This window comes from Emys orbicularis, chromosome 2 (assembly GCF_028017835.1).
Source record: "Emys orbicularis isolate rEmyOrb1 chromosome 2, rEmyOrb1.hap1, whole genome shotgun sequence".
Classification (NCBI taxonomy): Eukaryota; Metazoa; Chordata; order Testudines; family Emydidae; genus Emys; species Emys orbicularis.
Window position 1 is genome coordinate 46,701,935 of NC_088684.1, and position 25,752 is coordinate 46,727,686.

Genomic DNA, 25,752 nt, shown 5'->3' on the forward strand with positions numbered 1-25,752 from the left:
AAGCTGCCTGCTGACCAGAGAGTTAGTAATATCCTGTCTGCTGATCAGACAGTTGGCAATGTATCTATGGCAGAGTCAGCTCCAGGAGATAGTCAGGAGGATCCTGCCTCACCTGAGGTTAGGGGTGATGGAAGAGGGGTGCTGGGGCCTGGTGCTGCTTGCAGTGGGCATCCCAGGTGCGCAGGACCACAGAGTGAAATAAATTGTCCTAATGGGGACAGAACCACACTATGGTTACAGTACCATGTTCCCAGGTGAGGGAAAGAGAGGACCTCAGCTAGGCTGCTCTACTCCCTGCCTGCCAACCTGCTGATGCAGCAATTCCAGGAGAAATTCTTGCTCCTCAGCTTATAATAGCTACGGGAGTCCTTTCCCTCATTGGTGTCTGGATCTTAAGTGAGAAGGGGCTCAGCTGGGAGATCTCCTCCAAGCCTGATGGAATAGTAGCACCAGCTTAGGGTGGAGCATTTTCATACTGTGCCTATCCCAAGCACACACCAGGGCATCTGAGCACATCCATGGTTCCAAAGAGTTTTGTCTGAGTGTAAAGACAAGCCCTGGTTTGTAGCTCTCTATCTGTGTTACCTCCCTTGAAACTTTCCCAAAGGGCATTATGGACTGTTTGTCTTTACAGAGACATTCATTCACATGTACACCACACCTCAAGATGTGTAGGGGGAGCATGTTCATACATAAACAGGCCCCGCAATTATCCACAGCTGCCCCAGCTCAAGCAGCAGCACCCATTTAATGAACCTCATTGGCAAAACTATCACTAAGAACCCCTCCCCAGCCATATGTGTGTGGTAGCTTCAACTCTCTGCTGCTGACATAGCTCCGGTCGACAGGGACCATCAGAGAGGCAGAGGTGGGTGTGTGAGGAGAGACCAGGGCTGTCTCAGGGCCCCGGGGGCTCCCTCTGCTAGAGGAGCTGCAGCTTTCCAGCTGGCCCGGGTGGCTTTTAGCCGACGTTGGCCCCAGACGCCGGGTGAGGCAGGGAGAAGGGAGCCAGCTGGGGCACCCTCCCACCTGGCAGCGAGCAAGCCCTGGCGGGGCAGCCTCGCCCCCCGAAAGGAGGAGAGAGGCGGGGAGAGGGGAGGCGGGAGGCGGGAAGGAGGGAGGGGGCGGCCAGCGGGGGGCGTGGCCCAGGCGAGCCAGACGCGATAAATAGAGAGCGCGGTGCTGGCAGGAGGGTCAGCACCGCGGACAGCAGCGCCCTGCCCCAGCCCCAGCCCCAGCTTCGCTCTCCAGCCCGCTCGCCCTCAGCCACACGCGCCATGGCCGCGGAGACTCACCTGCAAGGAGTCGAGATCTCAGCCGCGCAGTTTTTCGAGATCTGGAATCACTACGACTCTGATGGTGACTATATTTCATTGCACCCCCCGTCCCCCGCAAACCCCGAGCCGGGGGGGGCTCGGGCTCCCCCCTCCCACACACACCCCGGCAGGCTCCGCTGCAAACTTTCCCCCAGGACAAGTCATAACTTTTCCCAGCGAGCCCGGAGCTCGAGCCCATTGCGAAGCAGGCGGCCGGGGTGGAGCTGGGGCTATGCACTAGCGCCCAACCTTCTTAGCCTAGGGCTTGTGCGCCTTTAGCAGGGCAACTTTCAGGTTCCCGTAAGTGGATTCAAATTTCAATGCCTCCAGCCGCAGCTAGGATGCCGCTGTTTTCTCTTCAGTAACTTTGCATGTAGATGCCTTTGGAGGGGCGAGGGGTGGCAGGAGACTGAGCCTTATTTAGCAGATCAAACAACCAAAAAGCCACCGATTTTTTTAACACAAGGTTTGTAAATGTCATTTCCAGCAGCTGGAAGGGAGCAAATCAAAGGGTTCTAGGACACTAACCATAACTCTTTTATTGTAGGCAATGGGTACCTGGATGGGAAAGAGCTGCTGAACTTCATCCAGGAACTTCAGCAGGCACGAAAGAAGGCAGGATTGGTAGGTTAATGTTTCTTCCTGCTTTATTTCACCTTAATGAAGAATTTCAAATGTTCAGTCACTTAGCTGGTCAGGCAAAGGCAATGTTTAGAAATTGACACAAGTCAAGTAGGATGCTCAGTCACTTTGGGAAATGTGGGGACAAGGGGTACCTGACAAGATACAAGGTAATATTTAGATTCCACCTTGGTACTAATGCAAATGCTTTTTCTGGCAATGTTAAAAAATAAGAGTCCAGAAAAATATGGAACTGGCATTATTATATAATATAGATTTAAAGCAAGACTTCTCTCTTTGCCTCACTCAATTATCTACCAATATTTTTAAAGAACTCATTTTTCATGAGCTGGACTCATTTTTAACTCCTTCTTTCATGGGAAGTGTGTAGGCTAATCTGCATTTCTGCCCCTTGGTGGTCAATAAACAGATCTGCAGATCATTCTTAACTATTTATTTGCACTTCATTGGTTTTATGAAAGAGGAAAATCAATACTAAACCTTGATAATCAAAATTGGACAAGAGAACAGAGAAATTACCTGGAGAATATTAAAATGTGGACAAATAGAGATGCATATTGGAGTTTAATTTGTAACAATTATACATTCAGCACTTTCTTAAGCAAGAGAAAAAAGTTTTAAAGTAAGATGATACTATTATTTTTTTAACATTCTGAAAAAATAAAACCAAATGCCTTTAGATAAAGATATTAGTTTAGATACATAGTGACACTTCCTTACTGAATAAATAACCCCTAAAAGAATCAGAAAATAAAATAGACCACTTAGCATCACGCTAAAATATACAGCACAGTATAATGAAGCCTATTTAAATCCACTCTAAAAGATACTTCTAAAAGCATATAAGATAAAAGCGCACTAACTAGCTGATCTGTGTGTGTGTGGGAGGGAAAGGGTTATAAATTCATATAGGGCTACATCAAAATTAAGAAATAAATGTTAGCTTTTGGATAATGAATTATTGTCTTTGTTTGGGTCTTCCTGTTAAAGGCTGGAGAACAAATGTGTACTAGTATTTTAATTTGTTTTGTGGAAAGTAACATCTTCCTACTAGCTTCATGAGTTAATACGCAGCTGGAAATCTGTTATCTATAATATTACATATAAAATTACATGCACACTCTAGATTCCTAATCTTTTTTATAGCTGTTACTGTAGAATTAATATCCAAAAACATAGGTAAATTTGATTTAAAAGGATACTCAGAGTACTGAAAATTATGTGAGATTGCAGTTTCTAGAGGAAAGGGATATGTATAATCTTAGTTTCTTTCCACAAGGAGAGTGAGGCAAGTAAATTACATTTAAAAGGGGAGGGGGAGGAGAAAAGCCTATTTCAATTCTTTCATTAGAACTAAATATTTTTAACATATTGAGATGGCAGTAACCATAAGTAAACCCAGTTAAAAGATGATGTTCAAGACTGTATTTAGAACATATTTATTATTATGAATTGTACTTTTAAAAATAGTCCAAATGTAATGCTCAATGGATGAAAGATTCAGAGGTTTTACAACAGGAAAATGTCATTTTAAACTCATCTTCACATTTCTCAAGAGGCAATTTGCATCATAATAAGTCATCTTCTACTTAAAAAATTAGAGTGTTCACAAAGTAATGTATAAAATGCTTGTAGGATTATTGTTGTCTCTCACCCACTTTACCATTTATGCCTTTTTAATAGACTCTGCCTGCACACTAGGTTATATTTTGAAAGTGCTTAGGTGTTTAATTAACTTTTCCTTTGTCATTGCTCTGGTACAAGCTTATTTCTGGAATATTCTGCTGAAAAGACCAATCTACAGTAACAACACTGAACTTCAGTACTCTCATTGGATCATCTAGAGATTCTTGATGTCTTGATCACTGAAGTCTTTTCTGGATTATGGATACGTGCCATGAGAGGTTTCAAATCTAAGCTGATTCTTGGATTTGGAGGGTCATTTGCCAAACAATCATCTCACTAGTTCATCTATCTTGCCTCACTGGATAACTAATTCAGTGGCTTTGAATTTTTTGCTCTTTGCCGGAAGGGACACAATGAGAAGATAATGGATAATGGATGTTATATGTGATTTCTGTGGCTGTGCTGTCCCTTCCCCTCCTCCCCCATAAGCTTCTCTCATCATTTGCATCTGCATTTCAGATAGTTTCTCTTGCTCTGTATTTTTGGAATATTCAATTATGCATTCTTCGTAGCTGGATTATACATCAGTCATGCTACATGCCTTATAGAATTTCACTGATTTCAGTCTTTGAACAAGATGGCTTAGCATTTCTCAGTGCTCTTCCCAGCTTCTGAACTGTCCTAATTGTTTTCTCATTACCTAACAACCATGTGATTTTTTTTTTATTAATCAAATGACTATTGTGAAGTCCATCCTTTTGCTTTTTATTACTTCCAAAGAACAGTAGCATGCAATTTGATGCATGTTATTTCTGTGTCATGTAATACTGTCAGAAGGAGGTTACATTTGCAATTTTGTGTTTGAGCTATTTTTGGTGACATTTCATATTTTCCAACACCACTCCTCCACATTACAGTATGTGAAATACAAAGTTGATCTTTTACAAATGCTAAAATAAATAATTCTTTTGCAAAAAATAAAATCACAATTTTTAATCCCAAAAATATATGCTCAGCCTCTTTTGGCCTACATTATACTTGGTATGTTCTCTCTCTTGCTTCACTTTTGCCAATTGCCAAGAGAGAAAATGTGTGGGGAAGTGGTTACCAACGGGGTTCCCAGCTCTCCTACTGTCTCACTGGGTGACCTTGGGGAAGTTTTTCAACATCTGTTCCTTGATTTATCCATATGTAAAATGAGAACAATATTTACCTACTTGACAGAGATAGTTTGACTTGATGTTCATAAGTGCAATGGTACTGGTGTTACTACTGCACCATTCATCCTATGATTTCAAATCACTTTACAAAAATTAATGTGTACATAACACCTCTGAGTCAGGTAAATATCTCCATTTTAAAAAGGGGAAAATGAGGTACAGAGAGGTCAAGTTACTTGTCTATGGTAACAGAGCAGCAAGTCTGTGGTGGAACCAAGATTAGAACTGGTTGAGTACTGGATACAATTATTTGCCACATAATATATCCAACAAATAAGTTATTCAAAGGATATTATTCAATCAGTTATAGAACTGATAAAATTAAAAAATGTATTAAGTGAATATTTTTTTAGATGAATGACATTCTATTTTTTATATTGTAAGTGGTGACCGTGCCTCTTTGTATGATTGTACAGTACCTTACATATTGTGGGTACTATTGGAAACAAAAAATAATATCAAAATATTTAATCAGGGCTAATTAGAATGCAGATATCTAGACTTTCAGGCCTGGACCTCAATCACTAAGCAAATACTTCTTCACTTTGAGATCCTTGTGTGAAAGGTAACATTGAAGGGCAAAGTATTAATAATCATGTCTTAATTACAACAATTGAAAATTATTAACCACAACAGATGACTTTGAAACAAAGAGGACATTGGGCTGTGATTTGCTTTGTCATAAACACTTACATGTAATGCATTTAGCAATTTCTAGTAATACAAATTTTGGGCACTATCTAGTGGATTTGACTCAGGCAAAATTCCCAACAATTCCAGTGGGAGTTTCACCTAAGAAAGGACTGCAAAACTAGACTCTTCATAACATTATAGTCTCTTTCATTTTGATAACTATGAGATATTATTTATACTACAGTTCTAAGCCCTGATCCTGCACGAAGGATCCATTAACATAGATCCTTGGACCCATGAAGAGCCCAAAAGAAATCAAATGGACTCCTCAAAGGTGAAGGAGTCTATACTAGTGGATCTGAGTCAGACTGATCCTTGGTGTGACTCCACTGCCATATCTTAAAGAGAAGCTGTCATTTTGAGACAAGTCTGTCGTGGGAGCAAACATTTATACCAAAAGCACTTTGACATTGGCTTTGTGGATTTACCTTGTTATTCAGGATTGCTTTATATGTTTCAATAAGGGATTACTCTCACAACCTAGCCTCTCCTTACATTTGTTCTGGCAATGAAGTTACAGTCCTACTTTTATGACATCATAAACAGTGAACAATACAAATGGCTGATGTACAAATTCCACTTGTATCACTTCATTGTGAGATCTGTTTGGAGACTGGTCAAAAGAGGATAAAATCCCATTCAAATGAAAGTAACATAGAAAAATGTGAAAGGTAAATATTTTGGTGTCCCAATGTGTTCTATAAAAATTTCCCGTACTGTGAAAGACAAGCTTTGTTCATTTAAAAATGAAAACTGTGGAAAAACTGAATAGTAATCAACTGTGAAATTTCATTGCCATTTGATTAAACAAAGGAACAGTAAGACCCACCTTCCAGCAGATTTGTCTTTGCGTGTGAATGTTCTCATTTTGAAAGGTAAAATAGAAGATCTGAATAGCTAAAGGTCAGATTCTGCCACTCATTCCTATCAAGTAATATCTTACTGCTCAAGTAGTCACTGTCATTGCAACAGGATAATTCAAAGTAAAGCACTACTCAGCATAAGACTGTCAGAATCTAGGCTCTAACTAGGTTTTTATATATTATCTGGTAGTTACTCATTGGTGTTGAAATAGTTAGCACATATTTCTACATATTTTACAAATAATAATTCCATTATTGTGAATTTATAGGACTTAACACCTGAAATGAAAGCTTTTGTGGACCAGTACGGGAAAAGTACTGATGGAAAAATAGGAATAGTAGAGGTAAGCTAGTTTCTTTATTTCAGGCTCAGTCATGTTTATGTGCACAGAACGCTCTTAGTATAGTAATACAAAGTTAACTTGAACATAATCTATAAATATATGCATTTTCTTGTATTTGCTGTAACACAGACTTCTTTCCCTATCTCAGGATCTTTAGTATTTTTTTTTCACTGAGGCATTAGTGGAAAACAAAATATTTCTTTCTCCTCCTCAGACATTTCATTAGACTCCATTGAACATTACAGGCTTGAGTCAATAGAAATAAAGGAGACCATCATTATAGTTTTCCTGTAATGCAACTAAAGTCTGCATCTTTTCAGGAAATTCAAGTTATTAAAAACACTGATGTGCTGGAATATTGTGAACTTTTTTTATCCTGAGTTATTCTGGAATTTGATTTTGAACTGGCCCTCCTTTCCACAACTCCTGTAGTGGGTGTGAAGTACAATTCAATGTAAATTGGCTAAGAATCTGATTTCCCTCCCTCTCCTCCTTTGTCATAATTGTACATAATGGTTATTATTTCTAATTAATGCATATGGTAAGGACAGAGGGGAAGGCTAAAATCTTGTTGACATTTTCAGCAATGTTTTGACAATCCAGTTAGTGAGAGATTTTGATTACTTATGAATTCCTTTATTGAACACAGACAGAGAAACTGTAAGCAGAAAACTTTTGTTTGCAAAAGTTAGAAGCCCCTGCCACCTGCAGTGCCCTGGGTTATATGGTACTCATGCTTTTCCATTGTGTAGACAACTTTCTAAGAAAGAGGGACACTCATGGAACCATTTCCCTTCCCAATCCCCACTACTTGGTTCTCAATGTTTAATTCTTCAGATCAACAGGAAGGTATCCAGGGGCTGGTGTACAGTTTGTGAACCACTGTTTTAGGACCAGATTCATGACTCATTGAAGTCAATGGGAGTTTTGCCTTTGAATTCAAAGAGATCAGGATTTAACCCTTAGAAAATACAATCATGTTCCCAGTTTGACTATCAGAAAAATATATCTGAACAATTTATAAAGAGCTCCTTGGAAACATGCTATTACTGCAACATTTCTATTGTGACTGACTTAGCTACAGCTATTTAGAATTGATATACTGAATGGAATATATAACAACCAATGAGATTTACAATATAAAATATCCTATTACCAGTATATATATAAATTATTATCTTGGAGTATACTCTCTTCTTTAGGTGTAATTCCCATATGTAACTTCCACATACTGCTAAAATATTCATGTCACTTAGTCTAAATGTACATGGATAAGTGAATTGTGACTCAATTTGTTAATTTCTTACTGTATTTAAGATTAAACTGACTAAATTTTGACTAAACTTTTGATTCATAATCAGATTGAAAATTCTGCAAGTAAGAAAAGTTAGTGTAGGCATCTCTTTCTTTTTCAGATAAATAGATTAATAGTGTATGAAATTAAACGGGCCAGTTTAAATACTTTTTTTTTTAATAGAAGCATGCCTTTTTTATTCAGAGTACACATGACAGCAGACTGTCACATGAAGCACATACAGGCACTTCCTGAAGTGGTCTACTGGTTAGACAAGGCAACTGGAGGTTGCATCTCCTGAGTTCTATTTTTGAGTGACTCATTATGTGCCATTGGCCAAGTCCCATAGAGCCTGATCTGTTAAGGTGCTGAGCACCTACAACTAGAGTGCTGAGCACCATCAACACTGACTAATGTCAATGGGTGCTGAGTGCATTTAGCAATTAACTGGAGAGCCTCAGCACCCTGGAAGGTTATAAGTAACTTTAATACTACTTAACATACATCATTGTATCAGTGTGAAGCTGAATTGTTTATAAAGTGCTGCGAGATCTCAGATGAAAGGTGCTGTATGTGCAAAGTGTTATAATAATCTTACAGATGATCAGTTAGACTTTGTTTTCCTGACCCTTTAAATTTTCTAATTTAAAATGCCCAGTGTTTCCAAAATGAATTCAGCTCATTTATATGCTGTATTATGAAGTCTCCCCACTCCAAAGTTCATGCAGAGTCCATGAACCATGCTTTTTTTAGTATAAATAAATGCAGCACTCAGTCACTCAATCACCATAACACATGGCACCTGAAGATTTTTAAAAATATCCTGATTAATAATTATTCCTCAGGGAAGATCTATTAAAGAGGAGTCCTGAATGGCCTACAGTAATGCATTTTCAGCTCTGCTGACTAGATTAAGTGAAGCCTTAAAGTGCAGATACTGTCTTTGGCAGTACATTGCTGCAGTGAGTTCTCCGGCTTTTAACCAGTTTCCCCCGGCTAAATATAGAATCTGACACATCTCTTACTCTCCTTCATAAGATACTCCCTCCCACTACCCACCCCAATATTTGGTCTGGTCAGTGCTTTCACTGACATGTAGATCTTAAAGTCCAAGCTTTTTACATCTCAGGACTGCAGTTATTCCGTATCCAAATGATTTAAATGCTTATTCCTGTGAGGCAAAGTAACTACTTACCATTCTGAAAATGGTTTTCTCCCCCTTCCAGATTAGAATTTTAAGACAAATATATTGAAGCGTGTAAATCAGGTATTTTAAGGAAAGCATTAATATCAGCAAATGAGATCCATTCAGAGAATGATTTCTAGAAAACTGTTCATGTTGGTCTGTTTTAAATATTGTAGCTCCTTTTCCAATTAGGTAACAATCCCCTTCTTTCTTTAACAAGTTCATAATGAGAGGTTCATAATGGTAGTCTCAGCAGAAGCATCTTTCCAACCATGCTCTATTACTCATAAAACAGAGACAGCTGCCATATTCACCATAAAAATAGCAGGAGCGCACACTACATTCACAAACTGTTTTTGAGTCCTTTGAGTCTGCCGTTGTAAGTGCTTGTGAAATTTCATACTCCTATTTAAACATTCCCATGAGCTACTGCTACTTTTATATTCTAGAAATTGACATCAGGCTTCCATGTTTACTCTCTTAATGACTTAGTCAAATCTGCTCCATTTACAAGTAAAAAGATGGTATGCCTAACTACAGTACTAACCCTGCCAACTCAACTAGTAATAAAAATTCCGCAGCTGGAACTTTATTAATGCTGTTGATGCAAGAATCAAAAGAATCTAGCTCCCTTTCTCCTGCCGTATTGGTCCTACAATGCTAACAGGAGCAAAATAAATAAAATAGGGAAAATTTACTTTGTCAAAAATCTAGGCAAATATGATTTAATACTGAGTTATCAAATGAGACAGTTCACTTATCTATAAAACACTAATGCAGAGAAAGTGGTACCATATATGTTTCTCTCAGGCCTATGTGGAAGTTACACACCTACATAAAGGAGAGTAAAACTTAAAGTAATATTTTTATTGGCAGTGGTAAAATATTTTGTACCTTAAATGTAGCTTAGTACTGGTAGTTGGTTGTTCTTTGGAAAGTTAGTGAATTCTGAAAGGATTAGTCTATCAGTTAACTGTAGCTACCAGTAAGTCACAATGGGAATGTTGCAGTGGCAGCATGTTTCTCCTTTAAACTGTACACATTAAATATCTTCTGATTGTGAAACTGGGAACTTGTCTATATGATCGAAGGGTTAGATCCCAGTCCCACTGAAATGAGTGGAAGGAATTCCTTTTGCTCTCGATGAGCTTAAGATATAAACCTAGAAATAAGTTCTCAAACTGGTCCATGGACACCTTCCTGTTCTGCAGAATGAAACAAGTAATGTTAGTCACTGAACGTTACAAAAGGGACCAGCCCTGTGCCCCATTTACATAGTCACTTTTTACCATAACTACACTAATGGAGGACGTTCTTCCTTATGGAAATGAATATTGGTTATGCCAGTTAAGTCCCGACACTAAGGGACAACTTGTAGCAATTAGCTACTGGGTCAAGTAAGGTGTGGTGTGGAAACTGATCACCCCAAGGGGAGCTTGGGAGATGTGCCTTAGGGAAGCCCAAATCCCTCTCTGAACAAGCCAGGGAGCAGGCTACACTATCCTTTTGGGCTCCTTGTGCTCTCTCATCAACCATGCTTGGCCTGTCATGATCTGGCCCTAAAATAGCTACAGCCTTAAATATACATTGGGGGCAAATTGGCCTGAACAGACAAACTAACAAAGGAAAATATATTTTAAAAATGCTACAGTTGGTGAGAGAAACAAAACAAGGAATATTAGGAGAGGTTAGCTGCACTCCAGCTAGCCACCAACCAAATTCATCTACTATGATATAAATAATACATCTGACAGTGAACAGGGTAGCACTCATCACTTGGTAGGGACAAGTGTACACAACCTAACTGGTATTTTGTTCCACCAGTCATAACCTACAGTATGTGAAAAATCTCTAATTCATGACAAAGTGCCTACACACTCTCAAACATACGCACACATCTGTACCATAGCTGCTGAATAAATAAGGATGACTTTATCACTAACAAATGTGGTAACTTCAGATAGCTGATAGGTTTACCTATACTGAGTATAAATAGCAATATTGAAAATTTGGAATTTGTTACATACTCATGAAGATTTGCAAAAACTAATGTCTAAATACACATATAGGAGCCTAATTTAGGCACCTAGGTGGCCTGATTTTTCAGAATTGCCAACCACCCACCAACTTCCATTGACATATGCAAGATGCAATATTTCAGTGGGAGCTGCTGGGTGTGCAGTGCTTCTGAGGCCATTTATTTGAATGCCTGATTGTGGATTTAGGAGCCTAACTTTAGGCCACTATTTCTATAACTCCCAACTTTACAATTAGACAATGACTTAACATTCAATAGTACTGCAAGGGCTGTGCTGTGCTAAACTAACTTTTCTTGACAGTAACTGGAAGTCCTTGTAGAGGCTGAATATTTTATGGTCTTATACCTAAAGATCTGAAATTACTATGCCTGTTAACCTCTTACAAATACCTATATAATAACCACATGTCCGTATCAATGTGCACCACTTCCCATTGTCCAAGTGCAATAATCCCATAGCCCATTGATATCAACCAAGTGAATGGAAGTGGTGTTTTACTTCTGATGTCACAATTCCTCCACTGGGAGAGGTAAAGGAGGAGACCTTTGGGGAAGGGAAGTAAATTCCACGTCTCTGAACTTTTCCCATGTGCTAATACTAAAGAAACAGATCACACACCCATATCTATTTTACACACACACACACACACACACACACACACACACTTACTTATGTATGCACTTTCGGTTTCTACCTATCAAGGAATGGAATTTTGAACATTTGAGTCAGAAACCTCATTTTACATTGATTAGATTTAGTATTCAGCAATTTAGCAAAATCTCTCAGGATGCACTTCGCTATACTTGATAGTCTATACCAATTGCTCTATTCTTACAAGTCAAATGAGTGATGTGCAGTTATATTTGTTAAATGTTGATACAATTTAAAGTGATTTTTTGCAGTGGTAATTTTTGAAATACAGATGCTTTATTTCCATCTCATTGAAACATGTTAAAAGACACCTATGGAGTGAGGGACAGGAGTTGCAGGCAGCTATGGTCCCATTGGAATTCAGCAACAAAGCCCCAGTTTTGCAATCCCAATTCAATTGCAGTGAATTGGGATTGAAATAGGGGTGGAGATAAGATCTGAAATGCACAGAAAAGAACAGAATTTTGAATCCAGTCTTGACAAGGCTACAAGGAGGTGGCACCTGTTACTGCTCTTTTTACAAATGGATGCATTTAAGAAGAATTTTAACACCAAAAGGAAGGTGTCTGCCTTCCCCTTCTCTGTACTTATGTTTTCAAATTTCTTCTCTTTTCCATTTCTTCTCCCCGGTTTTCCTATTTTAATTAGAGCTGGTCAACATTTTTTTTCAAACAAAAAGGTTTTTTGTTCAAAAACAGATTTTTTTATAATATATATATATTTTTAATTAACAATTCTTTTCCTTTGGAAAAAAGTCATTTTTATGTTTTAAATGATAGAAAACATTATCCAAACCATCATCAAGTTTTCATTTTCCAAAACCTGGGTTTCCAGTAAATGAAATTTTTCAATAATTATTTTAATAAAGCTAAAAAAAATTGAAAAATTAAAATGGTCCTTTTCAACTACTTCAGAATGAAAACCACGTCACTATTATTTGTGAAAACAGATTTTCATCAGGTTTTGAGTTTTCAGGGCATATTCCTTGAAGTCAATGGGATGGGTTGAAGGGCTGAGTCCCCCTCACCTTGCAGTTCTGATTCTTGAATTGGCTTTTCCTCAGCAAGGTCTCATGCTTGGGGCTGACAAATGGCTGTGGTTCCAGGATGGATTTCCATCTATCTTCCATATTTTCTTTCCTTGTTCTCTCTTCTCTCCTCCTTCCCTCATTGGTTTCTCTGCTTGCCTTACTGCACCTTTGCCTTCTCCCTTTCACTATCCTTTTCAGCCTTTTCCCTTACTCAGTACCCACATTTCCATACAGTTCTCCTTCACCCTTGCTCTCTGTATCCGCCATGGTTCTCTGCATTCTCCCCCCTTTGCTCTCCCATTCACTCTTACACACTTAAGCTTTTACCACACTTTTCATAACTCTGCATGTGTGAATGTGAGGCGCCTCTCTCACCCTTTCTCTAGGCCTGCTGGTTCACTCCTTTCCCTCTGATCTTCATTTGTGTCTGCTCTTGAGGAACGTATCAAAAGCAGGGAGCCAAAGGCCACTGAGAGGCATGCTCCCCATTCTAATGTACAGGAGATACTCCAGCAAATGGCACGTGGCTCTTTGGGTTATCATGGAGAGTACTGATTACCAAGAGAAGAAAGGAGAGCTGATCAGGGTTGTATAGCGCTCACATCAAGAGCAAGATAGGGAAGGCATCTCTGATTTCTATTAATGAAGGGGACAGGTGGGCCTGTTTGTGATCGGTTAGAGAGCCACTGAGAAAGCAACATCACTCTACATGTTGGAACAATATGGAACAACCTTTAAGGACCTGATTCTGTGGGAATCTGCACAATGAGCAGATGAAAAATTGGGGCCTGAGAACCTGATCCAAAGACAACTGAAGTCAGTAAGAGTTTCCTAATGGCTTCAATGGCATTAGAGCAGGCTCCAAATTAAATGTAACAACCTGTTTGACAGCTGGGAGTAAGAGCACACAATTTAAATCTTACCTGGAGAGTAAGACAATGTAATGACTGTATTTGTAAAGCTCCCCGACACCCAACTGAGGTTCTTGGTGTGTGCTGCGAGACACATTATAATACAACTAAACAGCCAAATAACGGGAATTGAAAACAATTTTTAACTTGTCACTAGAGCCCGACTAAGGAGGTTATCTGTTCTCAAAGAAACCGTTGCAGTTTTAAAACAAACTTTAAACTTGCTTCAAATCTGTTACAGCTTGCTCAGGTATTACCAACAGAAGAGAACTTCCTATTGTTCTTTAGGTGTCAGCAGCTAAAGTCAAGTGAAGATTTCATGCAGGTACTGTATCCCATTTTTCCTTTTGTAAAGTCATCCAGGTCTAGATTTCAAATAAATAGATACATAAATAAACCTCTTTCAATTACTAATTGCAGACCTGGCGAAAATATGACACTGACCATAGTGGCTACATTGAGACTGAAGAACTTAAGGTAAATTGATGATGATTTCACAATGATTATACAGATGTGTGTGTATTACACGATAGTACCGATAGTACTGATATATATGGCTGTTGAAATGTTGAAATGTAAAACACAACTGGCAAGTGATAGAAACTGATGTTTCTATTACAGACAAATTGAAGTGTAATTTCTATTCTGATAAATGACTCTAAAAATGGCACTTAGTGCAAATCCATGTTTGTCCCCCAGTGATTGCCAAATAACAAGTGCTCAGTTTAGAAGTAAAAAGATGTTTTTAAACTAACCGCCCTACAAACTTAGCTAGGACTGAGAGAGAAAGTGGGTTCTTTCTCCCAGCTGCATCACTACCATTACTAAACATTCTGTGGTCCAATTTAAGCCCTCAGTGTACCTGTGCAACCCTGTTGTTGCCATACTAACCCCTGTGCAACACAACTGCAATCCCATTGCCTGCACTCTGTTTGCATAGGTATGACTGATGGGATCTTAGCACATTTGATGCACAAGCAACAACAGCATCCAATTTGTTCTATTAGCTGTGTCGGCTCTGCAGTTAACAGGAGTAAAAAGCAGCCCATACTTATTCTTGTCACTAAAGCTAGCAGATACTGTTTGACTCTGAATATACATGGGGAGCAAGTCCAAGTGGGAAAGTGTCATTTGTACATAACCATTTTTCTATGTAGAACTCCACTTCAAGTAACGCTCTGGTGCAGATCCTCAGTTGGTGCAAACTGTCATAGCTCCACAGGACCTCAGCTGAGGACCTGGCCCTGTGTACACACTGGTTGAGACCAATTGTCTTGTCCATATGCAGAATTCTAGACAAGAACTGCACATACATTAACCAAAGCATTCAAAAGTCCAATTGTCTGAAATCCTTAGTAGAGCTTTATAAAAGCAAAACTCACCTCATAAATCCATGTAGCCAAATTGTCTTTTTTCTCCATCCTCTTTGAGCTGCTCTGGTAGTGCAAAAGAGATGAAGAACGTCTGTATCTCCTCTGCTGAGGATTCCCACCTCACAGAAGAGATGTCAGTTGGCATAGCCAGCTCCTATGACCCTGGTATACAAGGGGCTACCCCCTCCCACCCACGCTCCCACATACAGGTGTGTCAAAAGGGAGGTGAGGTCAGGAAAGAGGCACAACTGGTACACATTGTATCTAGCAATCCCCGGTTGTTGGACAGTCCTCAAGGGACTGTTTCCAGAGAGTATAGTTTAGACCAGCCACTAAAGGCTGGGCTAATGAACAACCAGAAAATCTTAAATGGCTCCCCATCTCTGTTGTGCTGAGCAAATCTCATCTGCATCAGAAAATCTGCATCATTTTCATCCTTTCAGAACTATATACTGTAGCTTGTTTTTCTTAAGGTAGTGATCAATAAAATACTTCTCTTGGCAAGTATGAAAATATTATTATGCATTTGCTGTAACTGGTTTTACTCCCCGCATGAAGCACATATGATCTAAATTTTAAAGCACATATGATCTAAAATGTTTACATGAAATCTGTTCACAACATTTCTGCGATAGTTTTAATATATAGCACAGGTACAGAGAGACCTGATGAGAAAATATACAGTATGGTGGTGACAATAGGACCCAATAGCTCTCATACTTGTATTTCAAGTTCAGGGGCATTATGCATACATGACTGGGAGGGGAGATGGCTCATGAGGAAAATCCTATCTTAAAATGTGGTCCAAACTGTGGAAAAAAAGCAATGGCACTCCAAAACATGAGATAAAGAGGTTAAACCAGCTTGGTGTGTTCTTCACTGAAAATTGACAGGCATGCACAGTTCTCAAGACTTGCAGACGCCTTGCTTAATAAATTAAGATTTTTTTAATGTCACTTATCTAGGACAGTTGTTCAAACTAATCAGTGGGGAAAACAAAACTTCATTCTTTAGAGTAAAAGTAGCTGTTGTTGAAGGTCAGGAAGAAACCTTGCCAGTTCCTCTCAAACTAGCAAAATGGGCAAAGTGCATTTGCAGTATGTGTGTGTGTGAAGGAGCAAGAAGGTTTCACCTTCACCTGAAGCATCAGGTCACTGCTGTAGGCAGGAAAGTAGACTGGATTAATCATTAATCTTTTCTGTAAAACTATTCCTATATTTCAAGCAGTGACTAGGAATCCAAGTTTTCCTATGGGGTCTCAAGGTTAATTAATGTAGTTTACTGTTAAAATTAATTAGTACACAGTATAGCTGGATGCCAAACTACTTTTCCAGACTTCTGTATAGTACAACAAAAGGCATATTATGCACAAAGCTCTGTGGGAATCTTTTTAAAAATAAGATGATGCAGTATACTTGGTCTGGTTAAAAGAATTTTTGTTGTCAGATATACTTAACATGGAAACTACTACTTATTTTCATACCTATTTTACATTTCAGTAGTAAATATGTAAAACTAGAATTTCCCAGACTGCCTCTAGACTGAAATTAGAGTACAATAACGAAAGTAACTATTCTGTAATCATTTTGGCTTTGGGGCAAATATTCACCTTGCTTACTTTACTTTCACAGAGTTTTTTGAAAGATTTACTACAGAAAGCAAATAAGCAGATTGATGATTCCAAGCTAACAGAATACACCGAAATAATGGTAAGATTTTTCAGACATTTCATCCATAAAAGCACAGTATTGTGCACATCTATGGCCACTAACTTCTCATTTAAAGGCTCCCATTGACTTGAATGAGAATCAGTTTGGATCCCTATTGTGCAAAATAAGACATCACACCTTAGAGATCATAGTCCAAGCCAAGGAGGCATATCAGGTAATTCAGTAGCTATGTCACCTTTGGCTGTGATCTGTAAATTAAGCCATGTTGGGCCTAATATAAGTATAGGAAACCTTCAAGGAACTTTAAGTGTTGTTGACAAACCAACACCACAGCATGTACTAAGAACTTTGCCACCAAAGGTTCTTTCCTTTCAGGTAAGATTAAAAACTGAAGCTCTGAACACTTGTTATTAAAGATCCAATGGCACTTGTCATAAAAATAAGCAGATTAACCTGTGCCTGAGCCAAATTCCAATTTAACTAATTATAGTCTACCTACCCATTCCTTTGTAGTTTACTTCATTTCTTGTCCTGCACTGTTGTGCTGTATTGCTTGCACTGTTAAACAGGTGCTACATTTCAGCCTAGATTTGGCTGCATCTTGGTGATTGAATGAAGCAATTCTTTGTGTAATCTGCAAAGGCCAAGGGCAATGGGATAGTTCTGGACCAAAGGCTCTACACCTCAGCTTTAAGTTACTGCATGATTTAGCGTAGGGCACAAGGAAAGAAAAGCTGAGTAAGATTGCCCAAAATATAAATTATGGTATGCGTTCATTAAATACTTAAAAATACTAGAGTGATCTTTGTTTTTAATTCCATGGCATAGAACCTGATGATTATCTAAAATGATCTATAGGGTCTATGATACAGGCACATTTGTTTGGCATATATTTATTACTTTTCTCTAAGTGTCCCTTGCATATCACTGATGGAATAGTAGTGCACACAAGTAGCAGTGGGGTTTAATCCATCCTCTCAGAGGAAGGGCCCAGAATCTCTGGTAACCATTTACCATACTTCTTTGACCTTTAGAACCCTAAGGACACATATGCCTGTTCTTAAACTTCTCAGGTAGGGAATGGAAACAGAATATATTCTTCCCCCTGCTATGCCTCCCTCTGTTCCTCTTCTTTCCCTTTCCTCACAGCTACTAAAGGAATCTTACCCTACATTTGTGACCACTCTCCCAATAGATACCAAAATATGCCTCAATCCTCCTTTTCTATGAATGGGCAAGGAACATACCTGCTAGTCTTCAAGTACAGAATGCTAAATGGATTTGGGGTGGGGGTTTTTTTTGTTTGTTTGTTTTTTGCCAGTTCTACACTTTTTACTGCCTTCCTTGTGCCCTACGCTAGTGTGAGAAGGGGAACCTGATAGCAGGGCAAGCCTCATAGGCAGGTGGGATAGAACAGGCTCTGCTTCAATCCTAGCCAGGCCCATCCTTAAACATACCCAGACTCTCCCTCCCCTATAACTCCTGAACACAGGACTCTCTAGTGGCCTCCATGCAACTGTCAGTGATATTTGTGTGTTCCAGAGAAAGGGAAGAAGAAAATTCCCTGTTTTAAGGATGGCCAAAGTCGTGATATTTTGCTTTTGCTTTGCCAGCAACTTGGTTTCACCCTAAAATATTTTAGGGGTTTAACATTTCAGGCTGAAATGCCTCAAACTGACCCCAACTATGAGAGAGGTTAATTAAGACAAATATCTAGTGATTCAGTTTTCTTATGATAAGCTATGTCTAGAAATCTCATGACCGATTAGTTGCAGAAAGTGTTGCACACTGGAGAAATAAATCTCACATCCTTAACCTTCATGCACTGCAATTTTTATGACTCTTTAGCCCAGATTGTGCCCTACATTTGGACCTCAGCAGGTTGAAACAGTTATAAAGAATTAACACTATAAATAAGTGATAAATGTGATGATATGCCATCTCCTCAAAAATTAGAAGGGAAAAACAAACAGAAAACATAACAGGAGTTAAGGACACTTACCAGTTAGAAAAAGGGAGAGGCATCTAACAACCAGACATAAAATAGCCACATTTGGGCTGTAACTGCTTGCCTCTGCCAAATTTAAAGCCCCCTTCCCCTTAAAGGTACGCTGGGAAGAAGTTCCTATGAAGGGTAGGGAGGGTTAGAAGGAGCCAGGTGGTCACACTGGAATGTATGCCTGCAGAAACAGTCACTTCTCTATACTATCTCTGTATCACTAATTTGTTTTATTAGGAAAAACTTTGCTTTTTCCTGCAGCATGAATTTTGTATTTAAAGGGGTACAAACAAATTGATACAGGTGTGTGATTCTGCCCCCAACCACTGTACAGCTAAAGTTACTGAAAGTAACTGAAAGTAATTGAAAGTAAAGGGGTGGGGGAGAGAAGGGAGAAGCCCTCTGTTTTCAGCTACACCCCCAACAACTCTTTGTACAGTAAGTTTTCCCTGATGCTTTTTCTCAAACTTTCACACAGCAAGAGGGAGATAACATTTGAAAATAGGAACATACAATTGTACAGTGACTGGGAGAGGAAGTCACAGGCAGTCTAATATCTCAAAGTCCTGCTAACTAAATTTTAAAAGGTCTTAATTTCAAGTTAGCCATGTCTCTTAAGAGATTATAGGCAATGCAATTTGCTGACTTTTCACTGTATCTATGATACATTAAATATTACGTTTTAGGCAGGAAACCAATTTCTAATACACAACAGGATCCTGGAAAATAGTTTAAAATAGTATATAATATTTTGTAAAATCACATTAACATATATATTTCTATTACATGAAAACTCAATTTGATGGAAGTTACTTAGATATAGTTCTTATATAAAATTTACTACGTGTCAATAGTGGAGACCTTTTGTTATTAATACTTAAGTGTTTATAGGGGTTTAAAGCTGGGAATAAGCTAAGCATGAGACATTAAGTCAGTCCTGTTTTCATTCTATAAGTAAGATTATATTTATTAGCTACTTAATTCACTTGTAATACATTACAAGCTCAAAATTTTCTTCAAGTGCATGGCATGAGGCAGATTCTGATCTCATTTACGTGCGCGCGCGCGTGTGTGTGTAGACTTGGCAACCTATTGAATAAGGATTATAAATGTTGTCTTTTACATGAAGATAGCACATCTAGATGGAACTGAAGTGAACACCCCAACCTACGTTTTAAGATTTAATTTTAGCTACTATACTTTATTAGATTTTAAACTGAATTATTTTTCCTTTTATATGCAGATTTATGCATACTATGTATTAAATCATGACTCAAGACCAAATATACTATTCAGTAGCTTTAAAAAAAAAAAAACTGTACTTTTTGGTCTCTTTATTCAATAGACAATAACCATATGGCATTGAATCTTGATCTGAGGTTAAAATAATGTTTAAACAGGTTCAGTAGAGGATGTTGGATACCATGGCTATAGCTTATGTGCCATTTGTGAGGGGCCAAATTCTGACCTCAGTGATACAGGTGTAAATTAGGCATAGAGATTAGATAACTCCGAACAAGGTCAGCTCCCAGACTGCTGCACTGGGCAGCACAGTATGGGGAGAAGGTGACCAGCCCTCTGTGGAGAAAGAAGTGGTTCAGGACTATTTAGAAAAACTGGACAAGCACAAGTCCATGGGGCCGGATGCGCTGCATCCAAGGGTGCTAAAGGAGTTGGCGGATGTGATTGCAGAACCTTTGGCCATTATCTTTGAAAACTCATGGCGATCGGGGGAGGTCCCGGATGACTGGAAAAAGGCTAATGTAGTGCCCATCTTTAAAAAAGGGAAGAAGGAGGATCCGGGGAACTACAGGCCAGTCAGCCTCACCTCAGTCCCTGGAAAAATCATGGAGCAGGTCCTCAAGGAATCAATTCTGAAGCACTTAGAGGAGAGGAAAGTGATCAGGAACAGTCAGCATGGATTCACCAAGGGCAAGTCATGCCTGACTAACCTAATTGCCTTCTATGAGGAGATAACTGGCTCTGTGGATGAGGGGAAAGCAGTGGATGTGTTATTCCTTGACTTTAGCAAAGCTTTTGATACAATCTCCCACAGTATTCTTGCCAGCAAGTTAAAGAAGTATGGGCTGGATGAATGGACTATAAGGTGGAAAGAAAGCTGGCTAGATCGTCGGGCTCAACGGGTAGTGATCAACGGCTCCATGTCTAGTTGGCAGCCGGTTTCAAGCGGAGTGCCCCAAGGGTCGGTCCTGGGGCCGGTTTTGTTCAATATCTTCATTAATGATCTGGAGGATGGCGTGGACTGCACTCTCAGCAAGTTTGCAGATGACACTAAATTGGGAGGAGTGGTAGATACACTGGATGGTAGGGATAGGATACAGAGGGACCTAGACAAATTAGAGGATTGGGCCAAAAGAAACCTGATAAGGTTCAACAAGGACAAGTGCAGAGTCCTGCACTTAGGACGGAAGAATCCCATTCACTGTTACAGACTAGGGACCGAGTGGCTAGGCAGCAGTTCTGCAGAAAATGACCTAGGGGTTACGGTGGATGAGAAGCTGGATATGAGTCAACAGTGTGCCCTTGTTGCCAAGAAGGCTAACGGCATTTTGGGCTGTATAAGTAGGGGCATTGCCAGCAGATCGAGGGACGTGATCGTTCCCCTCTATTCGACATTGGTGAGGCCTCATCTGGAGTACTGTGTCCAGTTTTGTGCCCCACACTACAAGAAGGATGTGGAAAAATTGGAAAGAGTCCAGGGGAGGGCAACAAAAATGATTAGGGGGCTGGAGCACATGAGTTATGAGGAGAGGCTGAGGGAACTGGGATTGTTTAGTCTGCAGAAGAGAAGAATGAGGGGGGATTTGATAGCTGCTTTCAACTACCTGAAAGGGGGTTCCAAAGAGCATGGATCTAGACTGTTCTCAGTGGTAGCAGATGACAGAACAAGGAGTAATGGTCTCAAGTTGCAGTGGGGGAGGTTTAGATTGGATATTAGGAAAAACTTTTTCACTAGGAGAGTGGTGAAGCACTGGAATGGGTTACCTAGGGAGGTGGTGGAATCTCCTTCCTTAGAGGTTTTTAAGGTCAGGCTTGACAAAGCCCTGGCTGGGATGATTTAGTTGGGATTAGGTCCTGCTTTGAGCAGGGGGTTGGACTAGATGACCTCCTGAGGTCCCTTCCAACCCTGATATTCTATGATTCTATGAAATCTGGAATATCCCTATTCAAATCAGTTGAGTTACAAACAAGAGCCTTTGTGGGTCTTTAAAATCTTTTGACACTATAGTCCACACATAAAACAATCAGAATTCAGCAGTACAAAATGGAACCACAGTTGAATTCAGCTGTAGTGATTACTGTGAATACTGGTCATTAGGCATAGAGATTAGATAACTATGCATATTGCTACTGGTGCAGCTGTTTGTGTCCCTCCTTTATATTGACCAAGTGAGGTATTTGGTTGTAGGGACTGAAGTGGAAGCAATTTCTTTTATTTGATGTTTTCAAAGATAGAAAGGTGAGAAACCCTTTCGTTAAGGCCCTTTGGCTATGGACAATGGGTGTTGCATCTTGTGGGAGTGACAATTATAACCTGAGTGACCTGTCATGATTTAAAAATACTTAAGTGGACCTTGCTCAGTTTTTGCAAGATGTAAATTGCGCTTCCATGCACATCTCTGATTTGGGAAGTTCACTGTTGAATGGAGCTGGATTTAGTGAACATTTAAACACAACTATCAGAGTTGCGCAAACAGTTCCTTACCAGGATTTTATAGTAGAATAACTAGTTATGAATTTATATTTTCAATAATTTGTAAACTTGCTTATAGTAAATGTACCATACAACAAATGTGAGTCTATTGAATTACGTTCCTATATTTAATTAGTAACTTCCCATTGCTTTTAGATTTCCCAAAGAAATACTTTATTACTTTGCTGTGCTGATCAATACTTTAATAATAAATATCTACATTTATTTCAGCTGAAAATGTTTGATTCAAACAATGATGGAAAGCTGGAACTTACTGAAATGGCCAGGTATGTTTTTATACCTATATCATCTGAGTATTGCATGTCAGTTGCCATTATGGAAAAAAAATAATTGTTTGAACTCTCATTTTTATCTCCAAAGTTTACTACCAGTGCAGGAAAACTTTCTTCTTCAATTTAAGGTATGTAGCTTTACATTCTGAAGTTTGAACATGTAACACTATATATTATTCTTCTAACTCTTGGCTTTCTTTTTGATTTTAGAGTGTCAAAATGTGTGGGAAAGAGTTCAATAAAGCTTTTAAGCTGTATGATCAAGTAAGTGATCTGAAAAATATTATAAAACTCGCCTTTTATGCACTGATTGAATACTCTTTGATATCACTTAAATTTTCTGAATTAGGGAAAAATAGATTAGGTGTAATGCTACAGTAGCCAAAATGAAAAACAAATGCTCAAAAATAAACATTGATATTAATATTTTTCAGGATGGCAATGGATACATAGATGAAAATGAATTAGATGCATTGCTGAAAGATCTGTGTGAAAAGAACAAAAAGGTAATTCTAGAGCTTTTCTTAATGATTAGTTTAAATTGGGATTTTAAGGAGAGTTTAAATCCACCCAATTACGATAGAGCTGCTAAATCATAATTCCTGAAGTGCAGGACAATTAGAAATCTTGGCAGAAGTAATAATGTAATTCCTTAACTAAGTGAGCAACAGTGTTATAAATTGGCTTCAGAAACAATTAATATCAACAATCTAGTGTGCATGGATGTGAATTGTATGCAAGCACTTAAACAAATTGTACTGTTGGCCGGGCAGGCACCAGACAGATCTCCTCCTTCCTCCTCCCCTTCCCCATTGGCAACTGTAGTTGGTAACTAAACTGGATTATAAAGCATTATCTGTTCTTTAAATAGGACTTAGACATTAACAACCTGGCAACATACAAGAAAAACATCATGGCCTTGTCTGATGGAGGAAAGCTTTACCGAACAGACCTTGCTCTTATTCTTTCTGCCGAGCAGGATTAGAGACGACCTGTCACTTCAATTTAACTAGTGATATACTGTATCAACACAATAACTGTGCACTATAAGGGAGTAGCCTGTACTTTCTTTTATATCTGTAAATTTAAACCGCATATAATTAGCCATGATGTGTGGCACATTCTTTTCAGTCTGTTTCTATACTGTTTGTAATGTACAGTTTTTGTAATTATAAGATTGATAAAGAGAATGTCTGTTTGGGCCAGTCTGTATATTCAAGAAGAAACTAAAAGACATTTTTTTGCTTTCATAAAAATGGCTGGAGAAAAATTTAAAATTCTGCTGAGACTGTTTTGTTCATCATATCCTCTGACATTTGCAACATTTCTGTTCAATGACACATATTAAGTAAAAACCCAGAGAGCTCTTTTAGTGTATGACTAAATACGGGTTTTTAAATGCAGAATGTAAAAATGCTGTTTTCAAGTAGGAAAGATGACCAGGGATGTTTGAACTGAAAGAGATTTACCAAGCTGGTGAGAAATATTTTCAGTAGTCCGACTAGCTACTTGCAAATCTATGCTTCTTGCAGTTTTGCAGTAAATAAGGAGAGCTTACGAACTTATGGCATACAGACATAACATCTATAAACAGCAGATATCTGGAACATCTACCAGTGCTGCTGTTCACAAACAATGTTATTTTCCATTTAGCTGTTTAATTTCACTAAATTTAAATAAGGTGATAAGCACCTAAGAAATACAAGAGACAGAACTTCTTGACAAACCTTTAATCTATTTTGAAACCTGGCTAACTACAGATAGGATAATTAATACACACATTCGCATAATACAATGAGTGTAACTCAAGAAAATTGCTGTGTCAGAGAATATGACAATCCATTTTCTAAACTATTTGCACATATTGCAGGTTAAAATTATTGTAGTAAACTGCTGTTTTTAAATCATATTCTGTGTAACCTATAATTAAATTTAATATGCTAAGACTACCCGTGTCTAGTTTGTCTACTTCCTGGATTTTCTTAGCAAGTAGAAAACAAAGAAATAAATAATTTGTTTTAAAAGTGTGCTTCCTGCATCTGACACTAAATTTCTAATGGAGAAAATTATTGGAATTTAATTTAAGACTAAAAAACAATCAATTTCTCAAAGTACGAATTCAACACCAAGTCTAGTCGTTTATATATCAGACTCTAAATTAGATTACTCTGCAGGGGAATTTTTTTTTAAAGCAGAAAGCACACTATGTAATTGCTCCTGTCTTTTTTCTGATTGTGCTCTGTAGGCCTGGGTCTCCTTTTACTTACACCAGTTTTATGCCAGCATAACTCCACAGACTTCAGTGGCGTTGCTCCCAATTTATAGCAGTGTGAGAAGAGAATTAGGTCTCTGTCTTAATGTCAATCAACCTAAACTGCCTCTACTTAAAGTGTGTTGTTTCAGAAGCAAACCCAGCTCAATAGATTATTTTATTAGCTGGACACAATACCTAAAATGCATCCACAGTAACTTATCTGACAAACAGGGGCATATCAGTTTAATTAGATACAAGTGGTCTCAAGCACCAAGTGTATTGGGTACTCTCCGATCTTGAGATAGATGTAATTAGAAGATAGGAGGAGGAGGCAACAGAGTGATTCTTGGTGGAAAAAGATAACACACTAAGAAGTTTAAAGTCAGATCAAGACAGGTCAATGAGAACCTTACTCCAGGCACAGTGATCTAATTACTCAGCTTCTGGTTCACCTCTTTTCTCTATGCAATGTAAAGTATAATTGTGTATTTTAAGTGAAGGACCAGTGAATAAATTATCTGCCTACAAGCTTATAATATATGATTAAAGTGAATTGTGGATAGATTTTGTTCATACTGTGCACATGAAGCAATGGATTTTGCCTTATTTTAACACTTAAAAGTAAAGGTGAAA

At 38.6% G+C, this 25,752-nt stretch overlaps 1 protein-coding gene across 1 annotated transcript; it reads left to right on the forward strand.

The window, feature by feature from the left end:
• The first annotated feature begins 1,277 nt into the window (after window positions 1-1,277).
• On the forward strand, window positions 1,278-23,850 carry CALB1 (calbindin 1). Its single transcript, XM_065399662.1, has 11 exons — window positions 1,278-1,359; window positions 1,864-1,940; window positions 6,630-6,704; window positions 14,057-14,140; window positions 14,236-14,292; window positions 16,820-16,897; window positions 22,804-22,859; window positions 22,954-22,993; window positions 23,076-23,129; window positions 23,300-23,371; window positions 23,737-23,850. Exons 1-11 carry the CDS (start codon window positions 1,278-1,280, stop codon window positions 23,848-23,850), a joined length of 789 nt encoding a protein of 262 aa, XP_065255734.1.
• The last annotated feature ends 1,902 nt before the right edge of the window (window positions 23,851-25,752 follow it).

Coding starts and splice junctions, on each gene's coding strand:
- CALB1 (XM_065399662.1), top strand. CDS start 1,278: ATGGCCGCGGAGACTCACCTGCAAGGAGTCGAGATCTCAGCCGCGCAG. Junction 1,941..6,629: donor CACGAAAGAAGGCAGGATTG/GTAGGTTAATGT, acceptor GTGAATTTATAG/GACTTAACACCTGAAATGAA. Junction 23,130..23,299: donor CTTTTAAGCTGTATGATCAA/GTAAGTGATCTG, acceptor AATATTTTTCAG/GATGGCAATGGATACATAGA.